General features: G+C 44.8%; 2 protein-coding genes across 3 annotated transcripts in view; both read right to left on the reverse strand.

Moving 5' to 3' along the window:
- The window catches only part of Timeless (timeless circadian regulator), a 25,472-nt gene extending 13,313 nt beyond the window's left edge, over positions 1-12,159 (reverse strand). The window contains exons 1-6 of one of the 2 annotated variants that reach the window (XM_090327341.1): positions 12,091-12,159; positions 1,304-1,466; positions 1,021-1,174; positions 798-912; positions 648-710; positions 77-178 (exon numbers count right to left, since the gene is read on the reverse strand). In XM_090327341.1, the coding sequence (XP_090183467.1) occupies positions 77-178; positions 648-710; positions 798-912; positions 1,021-1,174; positions 1,304-1,400 (531 nt within the window). In that variant the 5' untranslated portion in view covers positions 1,401-1,466; positions 12,091-12,159. Of the gene's footprint in view, positions 1-76; positions 179-647; positions 711-797; positions 913-1,020; positions 1,175-1,303; positions 1,467-5,118; positions 5,352-12,090 lie in introns of those variants that run through there. The other variant, XM_090327338.1, reaches the window with a different exon arrangement.
- Positions 12,160-14,398: 2,239 nt separating this feature from the next.
- Mip (major intrinsic protein of lens fiber) lies at positions 14,399-20,006 on the reverse strand. Its single transcript, XM_090356752.1, has 4 exons — positions 19,647-20,006; positions 19,007-19,171; positions 18,330-18,410; positions 14,399-14,685 (listed from the first exon to the last, which is right to left on the reverse strand). The coding sequence occupies exons 1-4, from the start codon at positions 20,004-20,006 to the stop codon at positions 14,500-14,502; spliced, it is 792 nt and encodes a 263-aa protein (XP_090212878.1). The 3' UTR covers positions 14,399-14,499.
- Positions 20,007-27,766: the final 7,760 nt, after the last annotated feature.

Consider the following 27,766-nt stretch of genomic DNA (forward strand, 5'->3'; position numbering starts at 1 on the left):
CTCCCCAAGACTTGGGAGAAGGCTTACAAAGGGCAGTTCAGCCAAACCAAGAGCAGGGACTCTGATATCCCCTCACCTTTTCCTGGTCAAGGTCTGCTGGGACATGGAGAATATTTCTGACCAGCAGCAGTATCCGCTCAATCAGCATGTTGTCTTCCTCCTGCCGCTCCTCCCAGCCCTAGTCAGAGAAGAGAACGAGGAGAGATTCCTGTGGAAAGCAGTGGCAGCCATTCAGGCTGCAGAAGAGAACCAGAATTAAAAACCAAAGAGTGCAAAGCTGGGCCCTGGCATCTTATGTTTGTGATCCTAGCTACTCAGGAGGCTGAGATCTGAGGAACACAGGCATAATGTCTGTGACACTCTTACCTCCAATTAACCAGCAAAAAAAAAGTCAGCAGTAGAGGCATGGGTCAAGTGGTAAAGCACCAGGCCTTCAATGAAAAATAGCCAAGCAAGAGTGCAAGGCCCTGAGTTCAAGCTCCAGGGCTGGCATGAACAAACAAAACCCAGAGTTCAAGATGTTCTGAAGAGGCTGGGAGACTATACAATAGCCTAGCACAGTCCCAAGATATCCCAACATAGGGATATCTCTAGACCCAGCATCCTCTCTTGCACAGGGAAAATGCAGAGTGTAAGGGCTCACTCACCAGCTGCAGCAGCTCATACAGTGTTTCACTGAGGACTGCAAACGCCTTCTCACTGGCAAAGGCCTGCCAAACAAGGAACACATCTTACATGGCACCGATCTCTTCTACTGCCCCAAATTCTGACATGGGGCCACCAAAGGAAGGCCTCACCTCTTTGTAAGCCTGCAGATAGCCCAGCACCTGTAGAAAGTGGTGCCGCACGCTGGGCTCCTTGGGCACACTGCCAAAACAGAGCAAAGCTGGTTGTGTCAAGTTCACCATCAGTCTGGGGAGAGAGAAGGAGAGAAGTAGTTAGGTTCCCTTGCCAGGTACAATACAACGAACACATCGTAGCTGCAGGCAGGGTGTGAATCAAAAGGCTGTGAAATGAAACCTGATAACGGCATCAAAGAGAGGCTTATCCTGGCGATGCTGGATGAGGATGGGTAGAAGGTCACTCTGCAGGATCTGGGCTGCCCCCAGCTGCTGCCGCACATCTCGAGTCTCATCCTCATGCCTCAAGTAGCGGATCAAATCTTTCACACTCTCTGAGGACGGAATAAAACTTGTACCTAGAACCCCAATAGAAACTCCACCGAAGCACACGTGCCCCTCAGAATCAGATCTCCTCCAGTCAATGGAGTTTTTCCTGATTCCTTAAAAAGACACTCACTTACCTAAACAATCTGGTTCCTTGTGGTAAGTATCTCCCTCTAAGTACCCCAGGGCACTACATGTGGCCAGAAGTTCACAGTTCATCATGTATAAGTCCATACACCAGAGGACCAACCCGAGGAGAAATAAGGACTATGCAGATGGAGAAAGAAAATCCGATGAGGCCTGCAGAGACAGGGGAAGAATGTAGGGTCTTCTCTGTAAAAAGGAGAGAGGAACAAATAGACATCTAATGCTGAGTATTCTGAGCAAGATCTTCAAATGCTCCCAGTTCCAAGGACAGTTTTTGGGTTGTTTTGTTTTTGGTTAGTGGTGGGGCTTGAACCCAAGGCCTGGGTGCTGTCCTTGAGCTCTTTTAGCTCAAGGCTAGTGCTCTTACCATTTTAAGTCACACTGACTTTTTTTGGTAATTAATTTGGAGATAAAAAGTCTCATGGACTGGTATAATTCAAGCACTGAAACCAACCCAAACTGATCTACCTACGGAAACCATCATTGGTGAATCAAAACCATTTTGTGACTAACATACATTAAAGGAATTCATGATCACCAAATCAGCATTACGAAGAAGTCTAAAGGGAAAGCGATCAGGATCAAAGAAACACATCAGACAAGATTCACTAGAAGATCAATTTAGTAAACTCAGGAAGAGGAAAAAAAATACAGGAAATCAAGAATACTAAGTCAATAATCTAGAAACACACTAAATGTCATCATTCCTATTTAAAAAAAAAAAAAAAAGATTCTCCAGGATGAAAGAATGTAAAAAGTGAAATAAAATAATAAACCAAGAAAAGACAAGAAAAATAAGTCTCATGGGGGCTGGGGGGCATAGCCTAGTGGTAGAATGCTGGCCTAGCATGCATGAAGCCCTGAGTTTGATTCCTGAGTTTGGTATCACATACACAGAAAAAGCTGGAAGTGGTGCTGTGGCTCAAGTGGCAGAATGCTAGCCTTGAGCAAAAAGTGTTTAAGGACAGTGCCCAGGCCCTGAGTTCAAGCCCCAGGACTGGAAAAAAAAAAATGTCTCATGGAGTCTGGCACTGGTGGCTCATTCCTGTAATCCTAGCTACACAGGAAGCTGAGATCTGAGGATCAAGGTTCAAAGCTAGCCCCAGGCAAAGTCTGGGAGACCACCAGAAAACCAGAAGTGGTGCTGTGGCTTCAGGGGTAAGGAGGCAGCCTTGAGCTGAAGAGCTCAGGGACAATGCCCAGGCCCAGAGTTCAAGTCCTATGAGGCACTGTGAATTGTGAAGAGGAAATTTTCTTCATACTCATCCTCCAAATTACTTTTTTTTTTTGAGACATGATCTTGTTATATACCACAGTTAGCTTCAAACTCATGATCCTTCTGAATGTTCCTAAATCCACCTTCTGAATGGGTGAGACATCAGACACCACACCTAGACAGAATTATTCCAACTCCCTGGTAAGCTCAGTCATGTTCAATACATAAAAGAATGGAGACAGGGCTGGGAGTTTGGCCTACTGGTAGAGTGCTTGCCTAGCATGCATGAAGACCCGGGTTCAGTTCCTCGGTACCACATACATAGAAAAAAGCTGGAAATGGTGCTGAGGCTCAAGTGGTAGAGCTCTAGCCTTGAGAAAGTCCAAGGACAGTGCTCAGGCCCTGAGCTCAAGCCCAGGACTGGCAAAAAAAAAAAAAAAAGAATGGAGACAAATGTGAGTAGGAACCAGTTAGCTCTGTCACTCTCCTGTCCCCAGAAGAATCATCTCCCTTTTCTGAAGCACATCCCTGTTTATTCGAATCCCTAAACCCTGGCCAATCACATACATACAGAATGAGCATCTATCCCAGACTTCTCAGACCTGGACACTGACACCTGGACATGACATTCTCCACCTGATCTGGTGTAAGGTCAGGAATACAGGAACATTCATCAATCTGATCCCACGTGCACCTTCAGCTCATCCTTTTCAAAAGACACTTTTGCTGGCTTGGCTACCTACCTCTAATTCTGATTTCACCCATACTCCTCCAAAGGAAATAGCAAGTCTCCTAAGGACGAAGGCTTAAAGCCTGATGCTATCTCTACATTTATGTAACCAGTCTACTTCTTCAGGTGGCAGCTATTCGCTGCCAACCTACTTTATGAATGCTGGGCCGGCAACACAAGGAGCCAGTAAAACACTCGGGTGACTCAAAGAACTAGGAGACTTGCCTTGGCTGTTCATTATCAGGGATCTGCGCAGCCCACGATTTAGGCTCTGATGAGGCAGCTGCAATGTATGCAATCCCTCACTCCCCTCAAGACACATGGCGGGGCCAGGAGTGTGGCCTAGTGGTAGAGTGCTTGCCTAGCATGCATGAAGACCTGGCTTCTATTCCTCAGTGCCACACACACAGAAAAAGCTGGAAGTGGTGCTGTGACTCAAGGGATACAGCGCTAGCCTTCAGAAAGCCCAAGGACAGTGCTCAGGCCCTGAGTTCAAGCCCCAGGACTGGCAAAAAGAGAAAAAAAAAAAAAAAGACACATGGTCGGGTACAGTGGCTCACACCTATAATCCTAGCTACTCAAGAGGCTGAGAACTGAGGATCACAGTTCAAAGCCAGCCTGGGCACTAGGACACTAAAGTCCGTGAGACTCATCTCCAATGAAAATGGGAAGTGGGGCTTGGCTCAAGGGGTAGGGTGGTAGCCTTGAGCTGAAGAGCTCAGGGACGGTGCCCAGGCTGAGTTCAAGCCCCATGACCCACAAAAACAAAAACAAGATACATGGTGGTTTCCAGGCAAACCTTTGAGGTATGGGTGCATACCCCCACACTTGCATTGGCATGCACATGCACAGGCGCGTACACACACATACACACACCTCTGCATGTACACATGCAAACATGTCCAGACTGAAGGCCTTCTCTGATTGTTCTCTCCACATGACAGCCTAGGAAGCTGACAAAAAAGACAGCAGGAAGCCAAGAGCTTGTGGCTCACACCTGCAATCCTAGCTACTCAGGAGGCTAAGATCTAGGATGATGGTTCAAAGCCAGCCCTAGTTGGAAAATCTATGAGACTCTTATTTCTAATTAACCACCAGAAAACCAGAAGTGGCATTGTGGCTCAAAGTGGTAGAGTGCTAGCCCTGAGCAAAAAAAAAAAAAGCAAGGCTGTCTGAAAGCTAAAGATTTGCCCACAATGTACAGATCCCTGACTTCAATACAAAGCACAGAAAAAGAAAACAAGAAACAAACAAAAAAAACCACCCAACACAACAACAAGAAAAAAACCCAGAAGAAAAAAACAATGTTCCTGGTGCCTGTGGCTCATGCCTGTAATCCTAGTTACTCAGGACGATGAGATCTAAGGATGGCAGTTCAAAGTCATTTTGGGCAGGAAAGACTCTTATCTCCAAGTAACTACCAGAAAATCCAAAGTGGCCCTGTGCTTCAAAATGGTAAAGCACTAGACTTGAGAAAAAAACAAAACAAATAACAACCACCCAGGGATAGCACCCAGGCCCTGAGTTCAAGCCCCAGGACTGGAACAACATCAACAACAAAAGTACAAACCTATAAAATGAAAGTTAGCATATTTCCTTCTAATGAGGAAACATCACACTCTGGTACTAAAAGGTGTGAAATGATAAAGTCTTCTAATAGCCAAGACAAAGCCATGTTTTACATAGGCCAGAAACTTGCTCAATCTCCCCTTTATCTTAGCTCCTCCAGAGACCAATTTTTGTGCAGTTCTGCTAGTGCTGGGATTTGAACTCAGAACCTGAGTCCTAAATCAACTTAAATAAGGATTCAGTTCTTGCAAAAACAGCCCCAAATCCCTGCTTTCAACATATTACCTTACCTGAAGAGCAAAAATAACAGAGAGGTAACAGCCACCATTCCTGGCTACCAAAGTAAGAGGCATAGTGAATGGAAACGGGGAAGAAGCAGTCCTGGCAGCTGGGAGAAGGCAGGCAGGCGGTTATGTAAGAGTGTCAGGACTTCAGCTCTAATCTGATTGGGGAAACCAGTATCTTAAAGGAAGAAATAGGTCAGAGACTTTTTGTAAAGCTCCCTGACAGCCTCAGGCCCATTCATTAGAACTGGGATAAAAGAGCTTTCACCAGGAGCTCCAGCCCTCCCTGGGAGAAACACACTACTTAAAAAAATCACCCGGGGACCAAAAACGTAAAGAGTTTACACTCCTTTTCTTTAGGATCTAGAGGCAAGAGTTACTTCTTTTTGTCCTTTTCCTATCTTTTCTCTTTTCAATCAGTTAATTAAATTATTGTTGATCTGGCCCCATCTTCCTCTTCTTGATTATTTATAATCTGGTTATTCTCACTGCACCTCCACCACACATATCCAGCTTGATTGTTGTTAGGACCTTCATCCAGGAACCCAAACATACCTGCCTCAAACATAAAACCCCCCTCAGCTTATTCCCTCCACTGTGGAGATCTCCTCTCCTTCCTTCTGCATTCTCAAAGGTCCCTCTGACCTCACAATCCAGGAGTGAGCCTTCAACAGAGCAGGACCAAATGGCACAAACCACCCTACACATGTACTTCTTATTTCAGCACCTTTTTCTGCAGTTCCCAGAATAGTTCTTTTTTTCCTAGTCAAACCACTGTCTTAGGCATTTCTTTTTTTTTTTTTTTGCCAGTCGTGGGCTTGAGCTCAGGGCCTGAGCACTGTCCTTGGACTTTCTCAAGGCTAGAGCTCTAGCCCTTGAGCCTCAGCACCATTTCTGGCTTTTTTCTATGTATGTGGTACCGAGGAATCGAACCCGGGTCTTCATGCATGCTAGGCAAGCACTTTAACCACTAGGCCAAACTCCCAGCCCCTGTCTTATGCATTTCTAAATGCCCTAAATCCAGAGGCTTTCACACAGGAGACAATCAGTGCAGAGACTGTAGAATGTAACTAGAATCTACTCTCAGCTTCTGAATCTGAAAAAGGGGAAGGATATTGTGGAAAGACCTGTCCACACTCTCAAGAGAGAGGGTGCCATTCAGCAGCAAATGCAGCTGATAGACAGCTAGCAGCTACAGGGTGCACATTAGTCCTTTTCTTCCCAGGCAGCTTCCTGCACCCCCGTCCCCACCTTGGCAAAGCATAGAAGTACGAAGTCTCCTCAACTAGGCAAGCTCGGCTCCAGAATTTCCCACTGGATTGGATGAGATTATCCAATTGCTTTGTAGCCTGAGACTCTTCCAGTTTGGCTTTCTCCCCTAACTTTATTTGTCTTCCTTTTTGGTACTGAGGCTTGAATTCAGGGCCTGCACACTCTCCCTTAACTTTTTCGTTCAAGGCTGGCAGTCTACCATTTTAGCCAGTTTCACTTCAGGGTTTTTTTGGGGGGGTAGTTGGAAATAAACTTCTTGTGGATGTTCCTGTTCAGGAAGGCTTCAAATTTGATTCTCAGATCTCAGCCTCCTGAGCAGGAGTATGCTCTGCTTCAATAAATGTCTTACACCTAACTTCACCTCAGTGTTTGCTTCCAAAGGATTTGAATTGACACAGAGAACTATCTTCCTTATCTCCTCTTGTAGTCACTGTGGGAATCTAATGAAATCATTCACATAAAATTATTATAAACTAATGGAGTGAAACAAAATTAAAGCTGGGTACAGTGGCTCAAGCCTGTATTCTAGCAGGTGAAAGGGGAGGTAAGATTTCTAGTTCAGGGGCCGGGAGTTTGGCCTAGTGGTAGAGTGCTTGCCTAGCATGCATGAAGACCCGGGTTCGATTCCTCGGTACCACATACATAGAAAAAAGCCAGAAGTGGTGCTGAGGCTCAAGTGGTAGAGCTCTAGCCTTGAGAAAGTCCAAGGACAGTGCTCAGGCCCTGAGCTCAAGCCCAGGACTGGCAAAAAAAAAAAAAAAGATTTCTAGTTCAAGCCCAGCCTGTGCTAATTATCAAGTTGGAGACCAGCCCAGGCAAAATCAGCAAGGACTATTCTCAAAACCAAAATGTAAGTCTGCTGGCATGGCTCAAGTGACAGGATGTTTGCCTAGTATATAAAGCCATAACTTCAGTGCTGCAAAAATCAAACACACCACACACGCACACACACGGAAATTGCTACAAACCCTAAAATAATCATTTCTTCCTGAGTGCCAGTGGTTCTCAGATAGAATCCTAGCTATGCAGGAAGCTGAGGTATGAGAATCAAAGTTTGAAGCTAGTCCTGGCAGACGATCTGTCACACCTTTATCTCCAAGTACAGAGCAAAAAAACCATGGCTCAAGTGATAGGGCACCAACCGAACCAGAAAGCTGCATGGGGGGAGGGGAGGGAAGGAGATAATAGAGTTGGGCACTGGTGGCTCCCATCTATGATTCTAGCTACTTGGGTTGAGATCTGAGGACCTCGATTCAGCCCAGGCAAGAAAGGCTGTGAAATTAGCTCCAATGAATCACCAGAAAACCAGAAGTAGCACTGTGGCTCAGTGCCCAGGCCCTGAGTTCAAGCCCCAGAACTGGCCAAAAAAAAAAAGTCTGTCTCTCCTCATTTACCTCAGGTTCCTTGAGGATAGGAATTGTTTATTCTTCATCTTTTAATTTTCATAGCCTAGTTACTATATCAAAATTTCCAGAGTAGGGCTTGCTTGGACAAAAGTATTTTAAAAATGCACCTCATATGCTGGCAAAACTGGGCAGCCACATCAGAAAGCTAAAAATTGACCCTAGCCTTTCGCCATGCACTGGCATTAATTCAAAGTGGATCAAAGACCTCAATGTCAGACCGGAAACCGTGAAACTGCTACAGGATAGAGTAAGAGAGATACTGGAACTCATAGGCACAGGCAAAAGATTCCTGAACAGAATCCCAGGGTCACAACAGATTGGAGAGAGACTTGATAAATGGGACTACCTAAAAATAAAAAGTTTCTGCACAGATAAAAGCTCAGCCACAAAAGTAAAGAGATAGCCAACCAACTGGGAAAAGATATTTACCAATAATACATCTGACAAATGCTTAATATCCAGTATCTACAGGGAACTCAAGAAACTAATCCCCCCCCAAACCCAACAAACCATTCACTAAATGGGCAAAGGAACTAAAGCAAGACTTATCAAAAGAAGAGATTAAAATGGCAGAAAAGCATATGAGAAAATGTTCATCATCTATGGTCATAAAGGAAATGCAAATAAAAACAACCCTAAGATACCACCTTACCCCAATAAGAATGGCCAAGATTTTGAACTCAGACAATGACAGTTGCTGGCAGGGTTGTGGAGAAAAAGGAATTCTACTACACTGCTGGTGGGAATGTAAACTAGTTCAGCCACTCTGGAAAGCAGTGTGGAGGTTTCTTAAAGAACTGAAAATTGGGGCCGGGAGTTTGGCTTAGTGGTTGAGTGCCTGCCTAGCATGCACGAAGACCCGGGTTCGATTCCTCGGTACCACATACATAGAAAAAAGCCAGAAGTGGTGCTGAGGCTCAGGTGGTAGAGCTCTAGCCTTGAGAAAGTCCAAGGACAGTGCTCAGGCCCTGAGCTCAAGCCCAGGACTGGCACCAAAAAAAAAAAAAAAAAAAAAAAAGAACTGAAAATTGACCTTCCCTACGATCCCACCATACTACTTCTGGGCATCTACCATGAACATCATAACCCAAGATATGATAAGGACACCTGCTCAGCTGTGTTCATCTCTGCACTATTCACAATAGCCAGGTGATGGAAACAATCCAGATGCCCTACTGCAGAAGAATGGATACAGAAAATGTGGTATATATATACAATGGAATTCTACAAAGCCAACAGACAAGATAAAATAATGGCATTCGCAGGGAAGTAGATGAATCTAGAGCAAATCATGTTGAGTGAGACAAGTCAAGACCAAAGGAACAAAAGGCGCATGGTATCCTTAATATGTGGCTATTAGATCCAAATAGTACAAGAGCGAGGACTCAATATTTGCATACCTAATGCTATGGACATAGTATCGGAAATATAAACACAACTACATAAACATAAAAATCTATGACTCTGGGCCGGGAGTTTGGCATAGTGGTAGAGTGCTTGCCTAGCACGCATGAAGACCCAGGTTCGATTCCTCGGTACCACATACATAGAAAAAAGCCGGAAATGGTGCTGAGGCTCAAGTGGTAGAGCTCTAGCCTTGAGAAAGTCCAAGGACAGTGCTCAGGCCCTGAGCTCAAGCCCAGGACTGGCAAAGAACAACAACAAAAAGAAACTATGACTCTATAGACATAATGTTTTATTACATAAATTAATATGTATCTATGATATACAAACCCTTAGCCTACTTTTGATTATGTTGTAAAAACTAAGTGCCAGTGATTGTATATAGATTCCCTTCTTAAACACTTGTTTGTTAAACATGTCATTTGAAATATGATGTAAAAATCAATGTTAAATTCTTTAAAAATAAATAAATAAATGAGAACAAAGCAGGAGACTGCCCTAAGTAGCTCTTCAGTTCAAATGTAGGAGCTGCCTCTCTAAGCTCTGAGTCCTCCTCTTCCTCCTCCTCCCCCTCCTCTTCTGCCTTCTCCTCCTCCCCACTCCAACCCCTGCTTGAGTTTGAACATTCAAAAAAAAAAAGGGGGGGGGGGCCTGGGAGTTTGGCCTAGTGGTAGAGTGCTTGCTTGCCTAGCATGCACGAAGACCCAGGTTTGATTCTTCAGTACCAATACATAGAAAAAAGCTGGAAGTGGAGGCTCAAGTGGTAGAGCTGTAGCCTTGAGAAAGCCCAAGGACAGTGCTCAGGCCCTGAGCTCAAGCCCCACTACTGGCAAAAAAAAAAAAAAAAAAAAATGCACCTCATAACTGACTATGGTGTTCCATGCCTGTAAGCCCAGCTGCATGGAAGAATTAAGTTCAAGGCCAGTTTAGGCCCATAAACAGAAAAAGCCTGAAATGGTGTTGGGGCTCAAGTGGTAGTGTGCTAGCCTTGAGCAAAAGAAGCTCAGGGACAGTGCCCAGGCCCTAAGTTTCTGAGTTCAAGACCCAGGATAGAAAGAAAGAAAGAAAGAAAGAAAGAAAGAAAGAAAGAAAGAAAGAAAGAAAGAAAGAAAGAAAGAAAGAAGAGAAAGAGAGAGAGAGAGAGTCATAACTACCATAATGTAAGTGCTCAATAAATGTGGTAATAAATTGACCTAAATAAATCAAGAAGTTGAGATAGAAGAGAGTGGGGCTGAAGGTATGGATCATAAGGATACAGAGTGGTGAGTGCAGAGGGAGGAATAAGGAAGCCAGGGACTACTTTGTGGTACTAGGATTTGAACTCAGGGCCTTGTTTGTGAGACAGTTGTTCTACCACATGAAGCATGCCCAAGTCCTTTTGGCTGTTATTTTTCAGTGTCTTGTGTTTGTTTTCCTAGGCCACCCTTTAACCTGGAGCCTCCTTACCTTTACCTCCCAGTAATCGGGAGTAACTGAAATCGCAGTTACTGGGGCAGTTACCCAGCCCCAGGGAGGACTTATTTATCATCCTGTAACCCCTGACAACAGAAGACTCCTATATTCATGTTTTCCCTACTAGAGTGAGTATCAGTTCTACCGGAGTTGGAAGTTTGAACTATTCGTCTCTTTACACTTGATGCTGACCACAGTCTGAAGAATGGATCAGGAGCTCAGTAAATTGTGTGCTGCCACTAATAATAGAGGTAGGTCAATAATACATCAGAAGCCCAAAGGAAGACACGACTAGTTTGGCCCAGGGAGGCCTGGATAAACTGGATTTCAGAGCCACAATGGCTTCTGAACTCAAAGACAAGCTCAATGACAGAGAAATGACAAGAACTTCCAAACAGGGAGCAGGAGGAGCAGAGGCACTGAGGTTTGAAAGAGCACAGTGCTCTTCTCTGTGGTTAGGAGTCAAAGATGAGTTGAAAACATCAGGGCTTTTAGAAAATGAGGCCCAGAGGGTCAGGGCCAGACCATGCAAGGCCACCATGCCCACCTACACAAACCTGGCCGTGAATGGCCAAAATACTAGTTTAAAGGTTAATTATAACGGCAATGGTCAGATTTTCAAAACGGTACTAGGACAGCACACAAGTCAACGTAAAGAGCCGAGACTTGAGGAACCTGGCGCCAGTGGCTCAGGACAGTAATCCTAGCTACTAAAGAGGCTGAGATCTAAGGATTATGGTGGGACATCCTTCAGGTTCTTATCTCTAACCAATCAGCAATAAGCCAGATATGGAGCTGAGGCTCAAGTAGTAGAGCACTAACCTTGAAAAAAAGCTAAGGGACTGCACCCAGGCCCCAAGTTCAAGGCGCAGCACACAACAGAGAGATTTATATCCTTCTGCAACTTTACCCAGGGAAAAGACCAGAGTAACCAATTCCACTAAAGAAAAAAAAAAAATTGGGTAATAATGTTCAAGAAGTAATGGGCTCACTACCTTATAAATGGAACTGTAACCCCTTCTATACATCGTCCTGAAAACAAATAACATTTTAAAAATATTTATATCAAGCATCTGAGATTTCAAAGTGCTAATGATCACCAAACTGCACTTTAAAAAAAAAAGGAACTGGATAAGGAGTTCCGAAGTGCCAGTCAGTCCTCTGCGACGTTCTGCTCCGGCCGCCAACCAGCTCAGCCCCATCCTCCCAGGGACTGAGAGGCCCAGGAGCCTCGGGAGAACCCACCGCTGCTTCCCCGGGCCGCGGCCGCGGCTCAGGATGGGAAGGCGCATGCGCGCCGGAGCCCCGCCTCCTGCCTTTAAACCCCGCGGCGGGACCACGCACAGATTCGGCGGCCGGACCGCAGGACAACGCGCCCTGACGCTGCCCGGCGGTTCTAAAGGGACCCAAGGCCATGTCCAGCCCTCTCGCCATACTCACTCACCCGCTCTCGGCGGGCTCTCCGGAGCCTCGCAGAGCCAGCAGCTCTCAGCTCCTGGTCGCAGAATTTCCCGCCACCTAGTGTCCCGGTCTGAAGGGGGAAGTGGGCGGGGCGAGCCGGGCCGGTCCATCTGACTGCAAGTGGGGGGGGAGGGGGCCTGGGGATACAAATCCGGAGAAGGGAAGCGCGTCCTGGGCTTGATTTCATCTGCGGCAATCCCCTGTAGGCATCGAAGAGTCACAGCGCTATAAATTCCTGGCTGCTTTCTAGTGAAAATTAGAGTCTATTAAAGACGGATTTCGATTCTCCCCCTCGCAGTCAAGTGGGATGTTGCAGAATCCTAAGTGATTAGTTGGGAAAGTTACGTGGACCGAAGTAAGTCGTGGGGGCAGTTATGTTGTCTGTCAGAACTATAGTCATACTCTGCAGCTTGTGAGAGCTCATGAAAGGGAGAGGTCCTCTGGAACGTCTGCCTGACATATTTTGCCGGGCGCGGTGGCCCTCGCCTGTAATCCTCGTTACTCAGGAGACTGAGATCAGAGGACCAAGGTTCCAAGCCAGCCCGGACACAAGAGGACCTGAGACTCTTCAGTGAACCTCTAGAAAATGGGAAGTGGGGCTTGGCTCAAGGGTAGGGCGGTCGCCTTGAGCTGAAGAGCTCAGGGACAGCGCCCATGACCCACACACAAACAAACAAAAAAAAAGATATGTCCCCGAGCTAGTGGCTCAGGCCTGCTATCCTAGCTACTTTTTTTTTTTGCCAGTCCTGGGGCTTGAACTCAGGGCCTGGGCACTGTCCTTGAGTTTTGTTTTTTAATTTTATTTTTGGCTCTACCACTTGAGCCACAGCACCACTTCTGACTTTTTCTGTATGTGATGCCAAGGAATCAAACCCAGGGCTTTGTGCATACTGGGCAAGTACTCTACCACTAGTTCACACTCCTGGCCGCAGAGAGACTCTTATCTCCAATTAACTACAAAAAAATAATAAAGTAAGCTGGGAGTTTGGCCTAGTGGTAGAGTGCTTGCCTAGCATGCAAGAAGACCTGGGTTCAATTCCTCAGTACCACGTATATAGAAAAAAGCCAGAGGTGGTGCTCAGGCTCAAATGGTCGAGCTCTAGCCTTGAGAAAGCCCAAGAACAGTGCTCAGACCCTGAGCACAAGCCCAAGACTGGCAAAATAAATAAATAAATAAATAAGCTCAAGGACAGTACCCAGGCCCTGACCTGAGTTTATATATAAGTGTATATATAAGTATAATCTCCTAGGAAACATCTGAATTATTGTTTGAATGGTGAGAAGTGTGTGGGAATGAAGAAGAATTAGCAGAAATGTGCTTTAAGATGGAAAGACACACCCAAAAGAAGCCTAGGGCTAGTGATAAAAGTAAAGAGATGCCACTTGGACATTTGTTATAAATGAATTAAATCTTGGAAGGGCAGCACCGCCTCCATCCTCCCCTAATTTGCTCCAGGCCATCTGATTTCCTGGTTTTGCCTTAAGCAGCCATTCTAGCTGCCATCTGCCAAGGGATGTTAGACAGACAAGCTCAGCCGCTTTATTTTTCTCCAGTCTAGTCTGGCCCACCCCTTAAAGAGGTTGGGAGCCCGTTGGCCCAGGACCTGCAAGGAGATCCACTAGGCAAAATGAACACAAAACCCAGCCAGTGGATGTAGACAGCTTTATGTGGCTTTACAGAACAGCTCAAGTCCCAGTGTTCACTTTTCTCAGAGTTACTTCCCCTGCCCAAGTCCCTGGGGCAAGCATCCCTGAGATAAGGAGGCTACATTATCCTCTTGTCTTCCCCCACACTTTTAGGTACACTTGCATCATGATCTGGGCTAATACCTCCATTCCCTCTCCCACCCACCTCCCTTGAGTTCCATCTCCTTGGAATGTCTGATCTCCTCCTCTTCTGAGAGGAGCACCCAGCTTCTCTGCTTCCTCAGAAATCAAGCACCTGGCACTTGACTGGAAGCAAAGTAAGGTCTCCATTCCCTGTGTTTACCAAACCAGGCTGGGGAAGGGACATATACTCTGACAACTCATTTCCCTTCCCTAAACTCAGATGCCCCAAAACTCAGACACAGCCACACTCACCCATGTTCATACACACTATCACACACACACACACACACACACACACACACACACACACACACACACACGGCGAAGGGAGGTGGTATGGGGAGGAAGGGAGGAAGGGAAGTGGGCACAACCAGCTTATGAATGCAACTTGAAAGCTTTCACACAGCAAAAGGGGAGAGGGAGAAGGGAAAAAAAATACACAAACATTAACAAATAAAGAAGTACATGCCCCCCCCCCCAGTCTCTTTCTTCATCTCGGGGCTAGCTTGGCCTCTCCACAGAAAGCCAGCAGTGTTCTACTTCTTCTCTCCAGCTGGAGATTTTACAGGGCCTGGGTCTTCAGTTCAACAGGTTCCCCTGTGCCCTCTGGTTGTGCATTGGAGTCATTGGGCCTAGTACCCTTGAGGACAGACAGTCTCTCAGAAACACTCTTGAGCCGGGGGAAGAGGAGAAAGTCGTACAGGAGGCTGCCTAGTCCTCCTCCAATGATTGGACCCACCCAGTATACCTGTGGAAAGAGGAAGGGAATGTTTAGACTTCAGGAAAAGGACTGGAGGTCAGGCTGTTTCTCTTCTGTATACACTGTCACATGCAATTCGCCATTGTCTTAGCTAGAAGTCTCTACTTTTGTGGTACTAGGGATTGAATTTAGGGCCTTGTACCTGCTAAACAAGTACTTACCATGAAGCGACATGCCACCCCAGTTTGTTTTAAAACTCTAAGTTGGTTGGCACTGGTGGCTCATGCCTATAATTCCTAGCTACTCAGGAGGCTGAGATCTGAGGGTCACAGTTCAAAGTCAGCCTGGGCAGGAAAGTCCATGAGACTCTTATCTCCAGTTAGCCAGCAGAAAACTGGAAGCGATGCTATAGCTCAAAGTGGCAGAATGGTAGCCTTGTGCAAAAGAACTCAGAGACAGTGCCCAGGCCCTGAATCCAGGCCCCATAACCAAAAACAAAAAATCTAAGCTGTGTTGTTGCTCTTTTTCCTGTGCCAAGTCTTGAACTCAACACTACCACTTTGAGCCACAGCACCACTCACAGCTTTTTCTGAGTAGTTTATTGGAGAAAATTCTCTTGGACTTGCGCCCAGGCTGGTTTCTAAAGGTGATCGTCAGATCTCAGCTTACTGAGTAGCTAGGATTACAGGCATGAACCAGCCAGCAGCACCCACCTCTTAACTGTTTCTTTTCTGACTCATTAAATAATTCCTTCCTGGGGCCTAGTGGCTCACACCTGCAATCCTAGCTACTCAGGAGGCTGAGATCTAAGGATCAAGGTTCAAAGCTAGCCCAGGACTGGAAATGCGGCATTCTGGTAGAGTGCTCGCCTAGCATATATGAATCCCTGGGTTCAATTCCTCAGTACCACATAAACAGAAAAGGCCAGAAGTGGTGCTGTGGCTCAAGTGTACAGTGCTAGCCTTGAGCAAAAAAAGCTCAGGGACAGTGCGCAGGCCCTGAGTTCAAGCCCCAGGACTGGGGGGAAAAAAGAAAACAATGTCAGTCCAGAAATCTGTGAGACTCACCTCTAATTACCAAAAAACTAGAAGTGAAATTGTGGTTCAAAGTGATAGAGCACTAGCCTTGAGCAAATAAGCTCAGGGACAGCACCCAGGCTCCCCAAATGACAAATATATATATATATATATATATATATATATATATATTCCTTTATCCTGCACCTTCTCAGCATATATCTATTTTATTTGTTGTTATCAGTTTGCACTGGTTTATATATTACTTGGGGAAAAATTGTAAATTGTATAAAATAGGCTTTGTGACATAACATTTATTTTACTAAACACTTTAAAGTTTGCAGTTTAGTAATGTTAAGTATATTTACATAAACCAGGTATCAGTAGCTCTCGTCTGTAATCTTAGGAACTCAGGAAGTTGTGATCTGAAGATCCAAGTTCAAAGCCAGCCACAGGCAGGAAAGTCAGACTCTTATCTCCAAATAACCACCAGAAAACAGGAAGTGGCATTGTGGCTCAAATTGGAAGAAGAGAACTAGTCTTCAGCAAAAAAAGAAAAAAAAGCTCAAGGACAGGGCTGGGAATGTGGCCTAGTGATAGAGTGCTTCCCTAGCATACAAGAAGCCCTGGGTTCCATTCCTTGATACCACATACACAGAAAATGCTGGAAGTAGAGCTGTGGCTCAAATGGCAGAGCACTAGCCTTGAGCAAAAGGACAGTGCCTAAGAGTTCAAGCCTAAGGACTGATAGACACAAAAAGTACATTTGCATAATTATGTGGCCCAATTCCAATTTTTTCCCCAGTTTTGAATCTAAAGCTCTATTGCCGTTAGATAATAAGGGCCTTTTTCCCCTCTACCCCAGCCCCTGGCACCGTTGTGCCTTCTGCTTTTACAAAATTGAATAGTCTGCACACTATAAGCAGAATTAACTTTTAGTGATTGCTTATTTCACTTAGTGTATATAATTTCCTCAAAGTTCAAGGTTAAGAAAATGTTACCAAGGTTCATATGTTGCAGCATATCAAAACATCCTACCTTTTTTTTTTGCATTTTTTATTGTAATTAGTAAAAGGGTTACATGATATTTGCCAGATAGAAGGTGCATTAATTCACGTACATTGATACCCTTTCACATGTCTTGGTACCCATTTCCCTCCCCCCCCCACACCCCCCAACATCCTACCTTTTTTTTTTTTTTTTTGCCAGTCCTGGGCTTGAGCTCAGGGCCTCTGAGCACTGTCCTTGGACTTTCTCAAGGCTAGAGCTCTACCACTTGAGCCTCAGCACCACTTCTGGCTTTTTTCTATGTATGTGGTACCAAGGAATCGAACCCGGGTCTTCATGCATGCTAGGCAAGCACTTTAACCACTAGGCCAAACTCCCGGCCCCATCCTACCTTTTTTAAGACTGAATAATATTCCATGTATGTGTAGACCCTATTTTATTTAACTATTCAGCAATCAAGGGAAAGTAGAGTTACTTCCATCTTTTGTTTATTGTGAATAATGATATTGTTTTTTGAGTTATTTTCATTTTTGGTTTGCATATGGCTAAAACAACATAAACATGACCAATATTTGTTGAAGACAAATACTTACTGGATTCTGTACTAAATATTTCACACAGACAGCTTCATTTTATAATTGGAGAAAGTGAGGCACAGAATGTGTTATCTTCTCAGGACTATACAAAAGACTAGTAAAATATTAGAACTGAGGTGAGGCTCAGGCCCATTTGCAATCACACTTCAAATTCTGATTTTTTTTCTTTATTTTTGTACCAGGGCTTTGACTCAGAACCTTGCATTCTACCACTTAGTCACAGGTCTGGTCAAACATTTTCCTAGTTAGAGATGGAGTCTGACAGACTATACTGCTTAAACTAGCTTTGAATCACCATCCCCCATGTCTCATCCTCCTGACTAGCTAGGATTACAGGCATGAACCACAGGTGCTGAGTGCACATCCTGTTTTGGGGGAGTTTCTGTGTGTGTGTGTGTGTGTGTGTGTGTGTGTGTGTGTGTGTGTGTGTATGTGTGTGTTTCTTGGGAAAGGTCAGTCATGGAGCTTGGGCTCAGAGTCTGCATGCTGTCTCTGAGCTTTTGCTCAAGACTAGCACTCTATCACTACAGTTCTATTTCTGGCTTTTTTTTTTTTGAGGGGTAGTTTATTGGAAATAAGAGTCTTATGGACTTCCCTGTCTGGGATGGCTTTGAATTATGATCCTCAGGTCTCAGCCTCCTGAGTAGCTAGGATTACAGTTATGAGCCAACAGCACTTAGTTTTGTCTTCATATTTTTAGTTGTCTTTCCTCATAGCTTCATTCAGCGGATACCTGACAAAAATCCTGAAATACAACAATCCCAACCCCAAATCCAACTAAAAAAGAAACAATATAAGTAAAAGCTTAAAAAAAAAAAAAAGAGGAATCTTGCTATGTTTCCTAGACTGGCCTCAAACTTCTGAGCTCAAGTGACCCTCCATCATCAGCCTTTAGGACACTGGAATTATAGACACACTACCATGCTTAGCTAAAAGCCTCAACTTTTAGTAAAGTAACTCAACCTGCTCACTTTGTGCTGCCCAAAGCAGCCAACATATCCACGTGGAAAGCAGGAAGCAAACCTGAAACAGCCCCATCCAGAGGGGCTCAAAGTTCTTAACCCTTACTTACCCAGTGGTTGGTGAAGTTCCTGGTAAGAATGGCAGGAGCAAAGGAGCGGGCAGGATTCATCCCTGCACCAGTATAATAGATCTGCAAGAGACAAGATTGTAACTGAGACTTGCCCTCCCTTCTCTCCTTATAAACCACCACTGAGAGCCAGTCTTCAGCCACCAGCTAGCTGGTGAGGACAGACAAAGTTTCCTTAGTGGGTGCAGACACTGAAACTCCAGTGGGCCCAGCGGCAAAGTCCCAATCTACCCACATATTTCTCTTGGGATCAAGAAGGAAGAACTCGATATTATCACAAGAGGGGACTTGGATAGAGTTGATTCTTCTAGGTTGACTAAAAAAAGGGAGATAATATTCATGTTTCACAATGGACTGGGCTTGGTGCTGGTGAATCACTCCTGAAATCCTAGCTACACAGGAGGCTGAGATCTGAGGATCATGGTTCAAAGCCAGCTCGGGTAGGAAAGTCTGTGAAACCATCAAAAAGACAGAAGTGGAGAGATGGCTCAAGTAGTAGAGTATTATCTTTGAGGGGGGGGAGGTTAAGCAACAGTGCCTCAGCCCTGAATTTAATCCCCAGGACAGGCATAAAACAAAATAAAAAGTCTTTAAAAGTTGAGAAAGGCTTAGGAATCCTGAAATTCTTGAATAAGAAATTGTTCCCCTCTCTTACTTACCCCAAAGAGGTGGCCCAGGGTGAGGGAGAAGCCAACTGCCAGGGCCACAGAGCCCAGCCGGCCATTTCGCCTCTCATCATAGGTGGCAAAGATGCAGAGCACGAACTGGAGTGTCAGGAAGATCTCCACAGTGGTAGCCTGGCCCACGCTCACCCCAGCATGCAGCTGACCAAGGAAGAAGAGATTCAGCTCATTAGAAATCCATGGTGTTACCTCCTCTAGGCTTCCCACAGGGTTCCCCTTAGGGTATCAGTTCCTGGAGAGGCAAAATATATGACCCTCCCCCTTTCATGATAATTGAATTTGTGTTGAATTGTATCCTGACGGTCTCCTAATAATACTCTTTCAGAGAGGAAACAGTTGCTCATTGTGCCCACTTACATGGATGAGGCAACTGAAGCCCCACAAGGTAAAATTCGCTTCCCTAAGGACCTGCAAGGAGTGGAAAGGAAAGCTGGAACTTGAACTCATGTTTCTTCATTCTTTATTTTTGGGTTCTCTTCCTTCCCTCCCCATCCAAGTGACTGTTGGCCTTTTCTCATATACTGAAACACACACACACACACACACACGCACACTGTGCCAGTCAGAATTATCATCAGTACATTAGGTTGCCTCATCCCTCTCAGCTGCCCATTACCGTATTGAGTGCTAAGTTTCCTCGGATGGCAGGTGGGGTAACACTGTACAGCACAGCTGCCCCCGACACGGCTCCCAGGAGCTGGGCTGCCATATAGCAGAAGGCACGAAGCAGGGACATCTGGGAGCCCACAAGGAAGGCAAAGGTGACTGCAGGATTGACATGGGCGCCACTGATGTGGCCCACTGTCTGCACCAGTGTAGCCAGGGCCAGGCCAAAAGCCAAAGCCACCTGCAGGACATGCAGGGGTCCTGGGGCCCAGCGCAGGGAGCATCCCAGCCCAAAGAAGACATAGAAGAGGGTGGCAAAGAACTCAGCGAATACAGCCCTCCAAAAGGAGGTGGATCGCAGTTCCCACATGGCAGGGGGGATAGGCACAGTGCCTGGGTCCCTAATACCCCCCTGGACTGGTCTGAGTGGACAGTCCCCTTTATAGAGGATTTTTAATCCCTGGGAGGGGCAGGCAGAGGCTGGGCCAGCCTCTTAACCCATTCACAGCCGCGGAGGGCTGAGTCCACTCCCACACATCTGATACAGCTACTGGATTTTTCCTTCCCTCCTCAATTGGGAGATGAGCCCAGAGAGCCATATGCTATGCGGGTGAGGATCATGGATGGAGAACTGGAACAGTTGGTCCCTCTATTTGTGTGTGGAAGCTGGGGTTCACAGTCCTGATCGTTCCCTGAACCTGCTTTGGAACATTCTTCAAAAATCTCCTTGGAAAGTGAGTCAAGCTGAGTTCACTTTGTGGAGCATAGGCTGTGCCCCTGGGGGCCTCAGACTTCTCTGAGTCTGCCCAGGGTGAGGGTGGGGGTAGGGTTAAGGAATGGAGCTCAACAGAGAATTGGGATAACTGAAGAGAATTCTTTAGTTCTCCGGGATTAGAGAGCCTTCTCTCATTGGCTGGTTTGGGCTGGAATCTGTGGACCCTGCAACTCTGGGATAGAATAGTTCTGCTGTGTCTGGCTTTCTCCAAGCTGGTGTGTTCCCTACCCCAACCCAGGCCAGCACCTCCCTTTCCAAACTTTCAGCCCAGTCATTTAAACCACAGAGGCAGGTTGGGGAAGAAGTATCTGCTGGGAGTAGGGTTGGAGGGCCTAGGAAGTGGAAAAGAGTCAGTAGTGGAATCTCAGAGTCAGCTTATATTCATCTTTCCTAACTCGTAAGGCAATGACAAAAAGAAAATAGAATCCTGGCCATAAAGTAATGTGAAGATCTAATGTTGTCTAAGAGAGTCAAGGTTGGGACACTGGAATCCTAAGCCTGGATCCTCAGGGATAGGACTGGAGGTGATGAATTGAATCTAGAGAAGCAGGCTGGTCAAAGGGAGAAATAACAGTGATGTGGGAAGCAAAAGGGGTTCAAGCTCAGGCTTAGTGAGGGACTGGGGACCTAAAGGAGAGAGCTGTATAGGGGGAGAAGGCAAAATGGGAGATACTGCTAGATTCTTCCATCTCCACTTCCATACTGTGCAAGTCATACAAGTTACAGCTTTTCCTATGAAGTCCTAGTTTCAACAGTACATGTAGGGGCCGGGAGTTTGGCCTAGTGGTAGAGTGCTTGCCTAGCATGCACGAAGACCCAGGTTCGATTCCCCGGTACCACATACATAGAAAAAAAAGCCAGAAATGGTGCTGAGGCTCAAGTGGTAGAGCTCTAGCCTTGAGGAAAGTCCAAGGACAGTGGTCAGGCCCTGAGATTAAGCCCACAACTGGCAAAAAAACAAACAAACAAACAAAAACAAACAAACAGTACATGTAGATTTCCGTAATTGTCAAGGTTCTAGTTTTTCTGCTGGATGGCTTTTAACCATCATTAAAAATAAACTTCCAGGGCCGGGAGTTTGGCCTAGTGGTAGAGTGCTTGCCTAGCATGCACGAAGACCCGGGTTCAATTCCTCGGTACCACATACATAGAAAAAAGCCAGAAATGGTGCTGAGGCTCAAGTGGTAGAGCTCTAGCCTTGAGAAAGTCCCCCCACCCCCTCCCCTCATCTTTCCCCCTTCCCTATCCTATTTCAAATAAACAAATAAACATATACACAATATCCCAGATAACAAGGAATGATACTGCAACAATATGAGACAACCAAGGGACAACAAAAGAGATGAGAGATAACATAGTATATGAAGAACACCAGTCACACATTATATGGCTCTTGTTTCTACATCCTGGAGGTCCTTTCATTTAGCATCATCCTATGTGGACTTATGTATCTAGGTTTGCCCTATTGTCCAAAGTTTATACTACTTAAGAAAAATGAGGATGAGGGAAACCATTGAGCCTATGAGTCTGGCTTACTTCACTTAATATGATTTTTTTCTAAGTCTTTTTTTGTTTGCCAGTCCTGAGGCTTGAACTTAGGGCCTGGGTACTGTCCCTGGGCTTCTTTTTGTTCAAGGCTAGCACTCTACCACTTGAGCCACAGCTCTACTTCTGGCGTTTTCTGTTTATGTGGTACTGAAGAGGAATCAAACCCAGGGCTTCACACATGCTAGGCAAACACTCTACCACAAGGCCACATCCTCAGTCCTCTCTTAACATCTTTGACTACAGGATTGCTGAGTAAAGGGCATGATCTGATGGTGGTTTCTATTAACCAGAGATCCACAGTAAAGGCAGGAAACCATCCCGCTCTCTCTATCCCTCTGTATGATATTAGGCTCTAGGAACCAGAGAAATAAGCAAAAGCTGAGTAAAAATTCATAAGAAAAATTCAAGGAAGGTAAGATAAGGATATCACGGCTTTCACCAGAAACCGGGTAGACCAGTGAGATGCTGCAGTGATAGATTAGCAATTGAGCCACTGGGTAGGAGTGTACTTTGGGAAATTCCTGGTGATTCCTAGGATCACCGAATGTACCTTACTTCTTTGTCTTTTATTCTGATTATCTATTATCTTTTACTTTCTTTCACTCTACTCAGTTCTTGTTTTTTATTTTATTTTTAAATTTATTTTGCAGCACTGAGGATTGAATCCAGTGATCCTGTTTACAACTTCAATTTTTTTTTCTATTTTTCTTTTTTCTTTTTTGCCAGTCCTGGGCTTGAGTTCACTGTCCTTGGACTTTCTCAAGTTAGAGCTCTACCACTTGAGTCAAGAAGCACCACTTCCGGCTTTTTTCTATGTATGTGGTACCAAGGAATCAAACCCAGGTCTTCGTGCATACCAGGCAAGCATTCTACCACTAAGCTAAACTCTCGGCCCTTTAATTTCTTTTTAAAATCCCTTTTCTCAGTTTCAGAGACTATTATAGAAAGCAAAGTCCATACTCATAGGGAGAAACATGTGTCTATCCAGCTCAAAGAATCTGTAAACAAAGCTATTTATCTTGTTTTATCCCTCCACAGTGGGTCCCATGTGATCACTACAGAACTGGATGCTCCAGGTTCAGGTTCTCCACCCTCCTGTGGCTCCTCCTAAACCAAACCCTATCATCCTGACCTAACAAGATCTATCTATCTATTTGTCTGTCTGTCTATCTACCTATCTATTCATCCATCCATCGATAGATATAAATATAGATATATAGATATTGCCAGTCCTAGGGCTTGAACTCAGGGCCTAACCACTGTTCTTGAGCTTTCTCAAGGCTAACACTCTACCACTTGAGCGACAGCACCAGTCTGGTTTTTCTGTGTATGTGGTATTGAGGAATAGAACCCAGAATTGGCAAAAAAAAAAAAAGAATATCATGCTGAGCACAGTGGCTCACACCTGTAATCCTAGCTACTCAGAAGGCTGAGATCTGAGAATCTCAGTTCAAAGCCAGCCTGGGCACTAAAAATCGTGAGACTCCTATCTCCAATTAACCTCTAGAAAACTGGAACAGGCACTATAGGTAGGATGGTAACCTTGAGCTGAAGAGCTCATCAGGGACAGTGCCCAGGTCCAAGGATAAGATATATCAATCCTTTGATTATTCTGCACCTTGGATTGTTCTGTTTCAATATGATCCAAGTGCTAATTGGATCTCTAAACTATGGACATGATGCACTCCAAGCTTAGTGATTGTTCTGGGCTTTGCCAGGAGTCAGCAGTTCAGCAAAGCACAGCCAGAGAAAGAGAGGAGGGGGTGGGGAGGCCTCTGAAGCTAGCCAAAGCGGCTGCTGGGCTGGCTTGTGCTATGTTGAGGCCTTTGTGCTATGGAAACTATCCACACAATGGAGCCAGTTATATGCTGACCTGGCATTCTTAGTGTGGGGATGGGCTATTCTACATGGTGAAAACTGATGGTCACCAGTTCCTGAGGACCATATCCCTATTCACAAACCCTGAAAACTCTAGATAGGACATTCAATACATGATCATAAATTATGTTTATGTGTGATTAATCCATAAATCATCTATACTTTTAGACAGCTAATTTAACACACACACACACACACAACACACACATTGTTTATTTACGCTTCAGTATATCTTACTTGCTTCTTGACCAAGAGTAGCAAAACTGACTTTTTTTTTTTTTGGTTGGTCATAGGGCTTAAACTCAGAGCCTAGGCACTGTCCCTAAGCTTTTTTACTTAAGGTATGGTACTATCAGTTTGAGCCACAGCAGCACTTCAGGTTTTTCGATGGTTAATAGGGGATAACAGTCATTTGGGGCCAGGTGTTGAGATCTGAGAATCTTGGTTCAAAGCCAATCTGGGCAGGAAAATCCATGAGACTTCTTTTTCTTTTTTTTTTTTTTTAATATTTTTATTGTAATTAATAAAAGGGTTACATGATATTTGCCAGATAGAAGGTGCACTAATTCACATACATTGATGAGACTTCTTTTTCACCTAGCCCATCAGTTGTGGGCCTTGAACTCAGGTCCTGGGCCCTGTCCCTGAGCCTGTTTGTGCTCAAGGCTATTGCTCTAGCACTTGAGCCTCATCACCACTTTCAGTTTTTGAGTTGTGAATTGGAGGTAAGAATCTCATGGGGCCTTTTCTGCCCATACTGCCTTTGAACCCTGATTCTCAGATCTCAACCTCCTGAGTAGCTAGGATTACAGGTATGAGCCACTGGTACCAACTTTGTGAGACTCTTATCTCCAATTAACTACCAAAAACCAGAAGTAGTACTATGGCTCAAAGTGATAGAGTGCTAGCCTTTACCATAAGAGCTCAGAGAAAACACCCAGGCCCTAAGTTCAAGCCCCATGATTGATGAAAAGAATCTCATGGACTTTCCTGCCTGAGATAGCTTTGAATATGATCCTCAGATCTTAGTTGGACTGATGTTCCTTAAGAAACTTAAAAATATCTTGTTAGGGGCCTGGGGTGTGGCCTAGTGGTAGAATACTTGCACTGTCCTTGAGCTTTCTCAAGGCCAGAGGTCTACCACTGAGCCACAGCACCACTTCCAGCCTTTTCTATATATGTAAGACTGAGGAATCAATCCTGGGTCTTAATGCATGCTAGACAAGCACTCTACCACTAGGCCAAACTCCTGGCCCTTTTTTATTTTTGCCAGTCCTGGGGCTTGAACTCGGCCTGTGCTCTATCCCTGAGCTTCTTTTTGCTCAATGCTAGCACTCTACCACTTGAGCCACAGTGCCATTTTGACCTTTTTCTGTTTATGTGATATTGAGTAATCGATCCCAGGGCTTCACACATGCTAGGCAAGCAGTCTACCACTAAGCCACATTCCTAGACCCTCTTTATTTTTTAATATTTTTTTACATAATCTTACTATTTTTGTTATTTATGTGGTACTGAGGAATCAAACCCAGGGCCCCAAGCATGCTAGGCAAGTAGTCTACCACTAAGCCAGGTTTCCAGCCTCCTCTCTTTTCTTTCTAGGAAGTTAGACACAAAGCAAGGCAGACCAATGTTCAGTATGAGTCTTCATGTGAGTTATCTTATACATTGGTATTCCCTAAGGTTGTACCTTCAGTTAGTTTCTTCTAGTCTGTATCCTTTCGTTGGATGACTTCATCAACATTTTCATGTGTTTCTTCATAGATACCTCAAATTCAGCCTATCTAAATTTAACTAATTTTCTTTTTCCACCCCAATATGTTTCTCCTACTTTATTCCCTAAGTCAGAAATCTATCCGTATTTCCCTATCTGAGTCACTAATTCTTCTCTCATTCTATCTAGTTAGACAGCTGAGCTTATACCATACCTCCTCTGAGAACTCTGGTATCCACGGATCCTATTTGTCTCTGACCTTTCCAATTAATGCCCCATGCTGCTACCAACTTCAGCTATGAGATTCTGCAGTTTATCATTTCTGTATTCCCTTCAACAGCTCCTGGATGCCTGAAACCAGTTTATCATAGCATACAAGGCCTTCATGATAGAGCCCCTCTTATGACCCCAACACACAACTCTGAACACATTTGTTTCTTGTCCTTTCTCAAACATTTACTCTGTTTCATAACCCTGTGCTTTAGCCTAAGCAGTTCCCTCTACTATAAATGTCTTTTCCCCTTCTGTCTGTCAAGAAAAAAGTATCACTTCTATGGGGACAGGAGTGTGGCCTAATGGTAGAGTGCTTGCTTAGCATGCACAAGGCCCTGGGTTCTATTCCTCAGTACTACATATACAGAGAAAAGCCAAAAGCGATGCTGTGGCTCAAGTGGTAAAGCACTAGCCTTAGGAAAGCTCAAAGACAATGCCCTGGCCATGAGTTCAAGACTCAGGACTGGCAAAAACAAAACAAACCTGTCAATTCTAACATTCTATTACTGCATGGAAATGTTAAAAATAATTTATTAAGCTGGGTGTGGTAGCTCATGTCTGTAATCTTAGCTACTCGGGAGGCTGGGATCTAAAGATCGAGGTTCAAAGCCAGCCTGGGCACTAAAGGACCTCAGACTCTTAACTCCAATTAATCACTAGAAAAGGGGAAGTGAGGCTTTAGCTCATGGAGTAGGGTGGTAGTTTTGAGTTGAAGAGCTCAGGGACAGCGCCCAGGCCCAGAGTTCAAGTCCCATGACCCACAAAAAAAATTATTTATTTATTTAATAAAGAGGCATGTAGGGCTGGGAGTTTGGCCTAGCGGTAGAGTGCTTGCTTAGCATGCACAGAGACCCGGGTTCGATTCCTCGTTACCCCACATACATAGCAAAAAGCCAGAAGTGGTGCTTAGGCTCAAGTGGTAGAGTGCTAGCCTTGAGAAAGTCCAAGGACAGTACTCAAGCCCTGAGCTCAAGCCCAGGACTGGCAAAAAAAAAAAAAGAGACATGTAAATGATCTGAATAGTGGAGGTGAATTTATCAGATGAATGGCTAGTCAATAAAAGTAAAATATTGTAAAGGATGATATTCTTAGGAGAGGAATACAAAGTGCAATGGATATGTGCCTCTGATCATGTAAAATATTTACTCCAGGAGCCGGGTACCGGTGACTCATGCCTATAATTCTAGCTACTCAGGAGGCTGAGATTGGAGGATCGTGGTTCAAAGCCAGCCCCAGCACAAAAAGTCGGTGAGACTCTTATCTCCAATTAACTATCTGCAAGCCAGAAGTGGTGGAGCACTAATCTTGAGCTGAAGAGCTCCAGGACAGCGCCCAGACCCAGAGTTCAAGTCCCATGACTGACAAAAAACAAAAAATCCCAGGAAACAAAAAGTTTTTTTCCTCTATTGTTTTTGTTTTCTCTTCTTTTTGTCTTGTTTATCTGTCTTTGGGAGGGTAACAAGGGAAACAGAAGTGGAGGAGCCAAGGGTGAATAAATGCAGCAGTGGTACTCAATAGATACTATGTTGAAAATAAACTGTACAAGTTGGGAGTGGTGACTCACACCTGAAGAAAAAAAGAAAATAGACTATATAATTTGTGTGTTGTGTGTGTGGGGGGAGGACAGGAGGGAAAAACTGGGAAAGTGAGAGAGAGAAGAGGTAACATTGTCCAAAAAGAAATGTACTCTTTATCTGACTTATATAACTGTTATTCCTCAATATACAACCTTTATAAGAACAATATTATTTTGCCAGTCTTAGGGCTTAAACTCAGGGCTTGAGCATTGTCCCTGAGATTTCTCAAGTCTAGCGCTCTTCCACTTGAGCCACACCATTTCCAGCTTTTTCCGTATATGTTGTACTGTGGAATGGAACCCAGGGCTTTGTACATGCTAGGCAAGCAATCTACCATTAGGCCAAATTCCTGGCCCCAGCAATAA

This window comes from Megascapheus bottae, chromosome 2 (assembly GCF_031878675.1).
Source record: "Megascapheus bottae isolate mThoBot1 chromosome 2, mThoBot2.hap1, whole genome shotgun sequence".
In the NCBI taxonomy this organism is placed as follows: domain Eukaryota; kingdom Metazoa; phylum Chordata; class Mammalia; order Rodentia; family Geomyidae; genus Megascapheus; species Megascapheus bottae.

Bases quoted from the DNA above. Each gene is read 5' to 3' on its own strand.
- Mip (XM_090356752.1), bottom strand. From the start codon at position 20,006: ATGTGGGAACTGCGATCCACCTCCTTTTGGAGGGCTGTATTCGCTGAG. The intron at 19,172-19,646 runs GTAATGGGCAGC...TTCCTTGGTCAG, and splicing joins GAAACTTAGCACTCAATACG to CTGCATGCTGGGGTGAGCGT. The intron at 14,686-18,329 runs GTAAGTAAGGGT...CTCTTTCCACAG, and splicing joins GGAACTTCACCAACCACTGG to GTATACTGGGTGGGTCCAAT.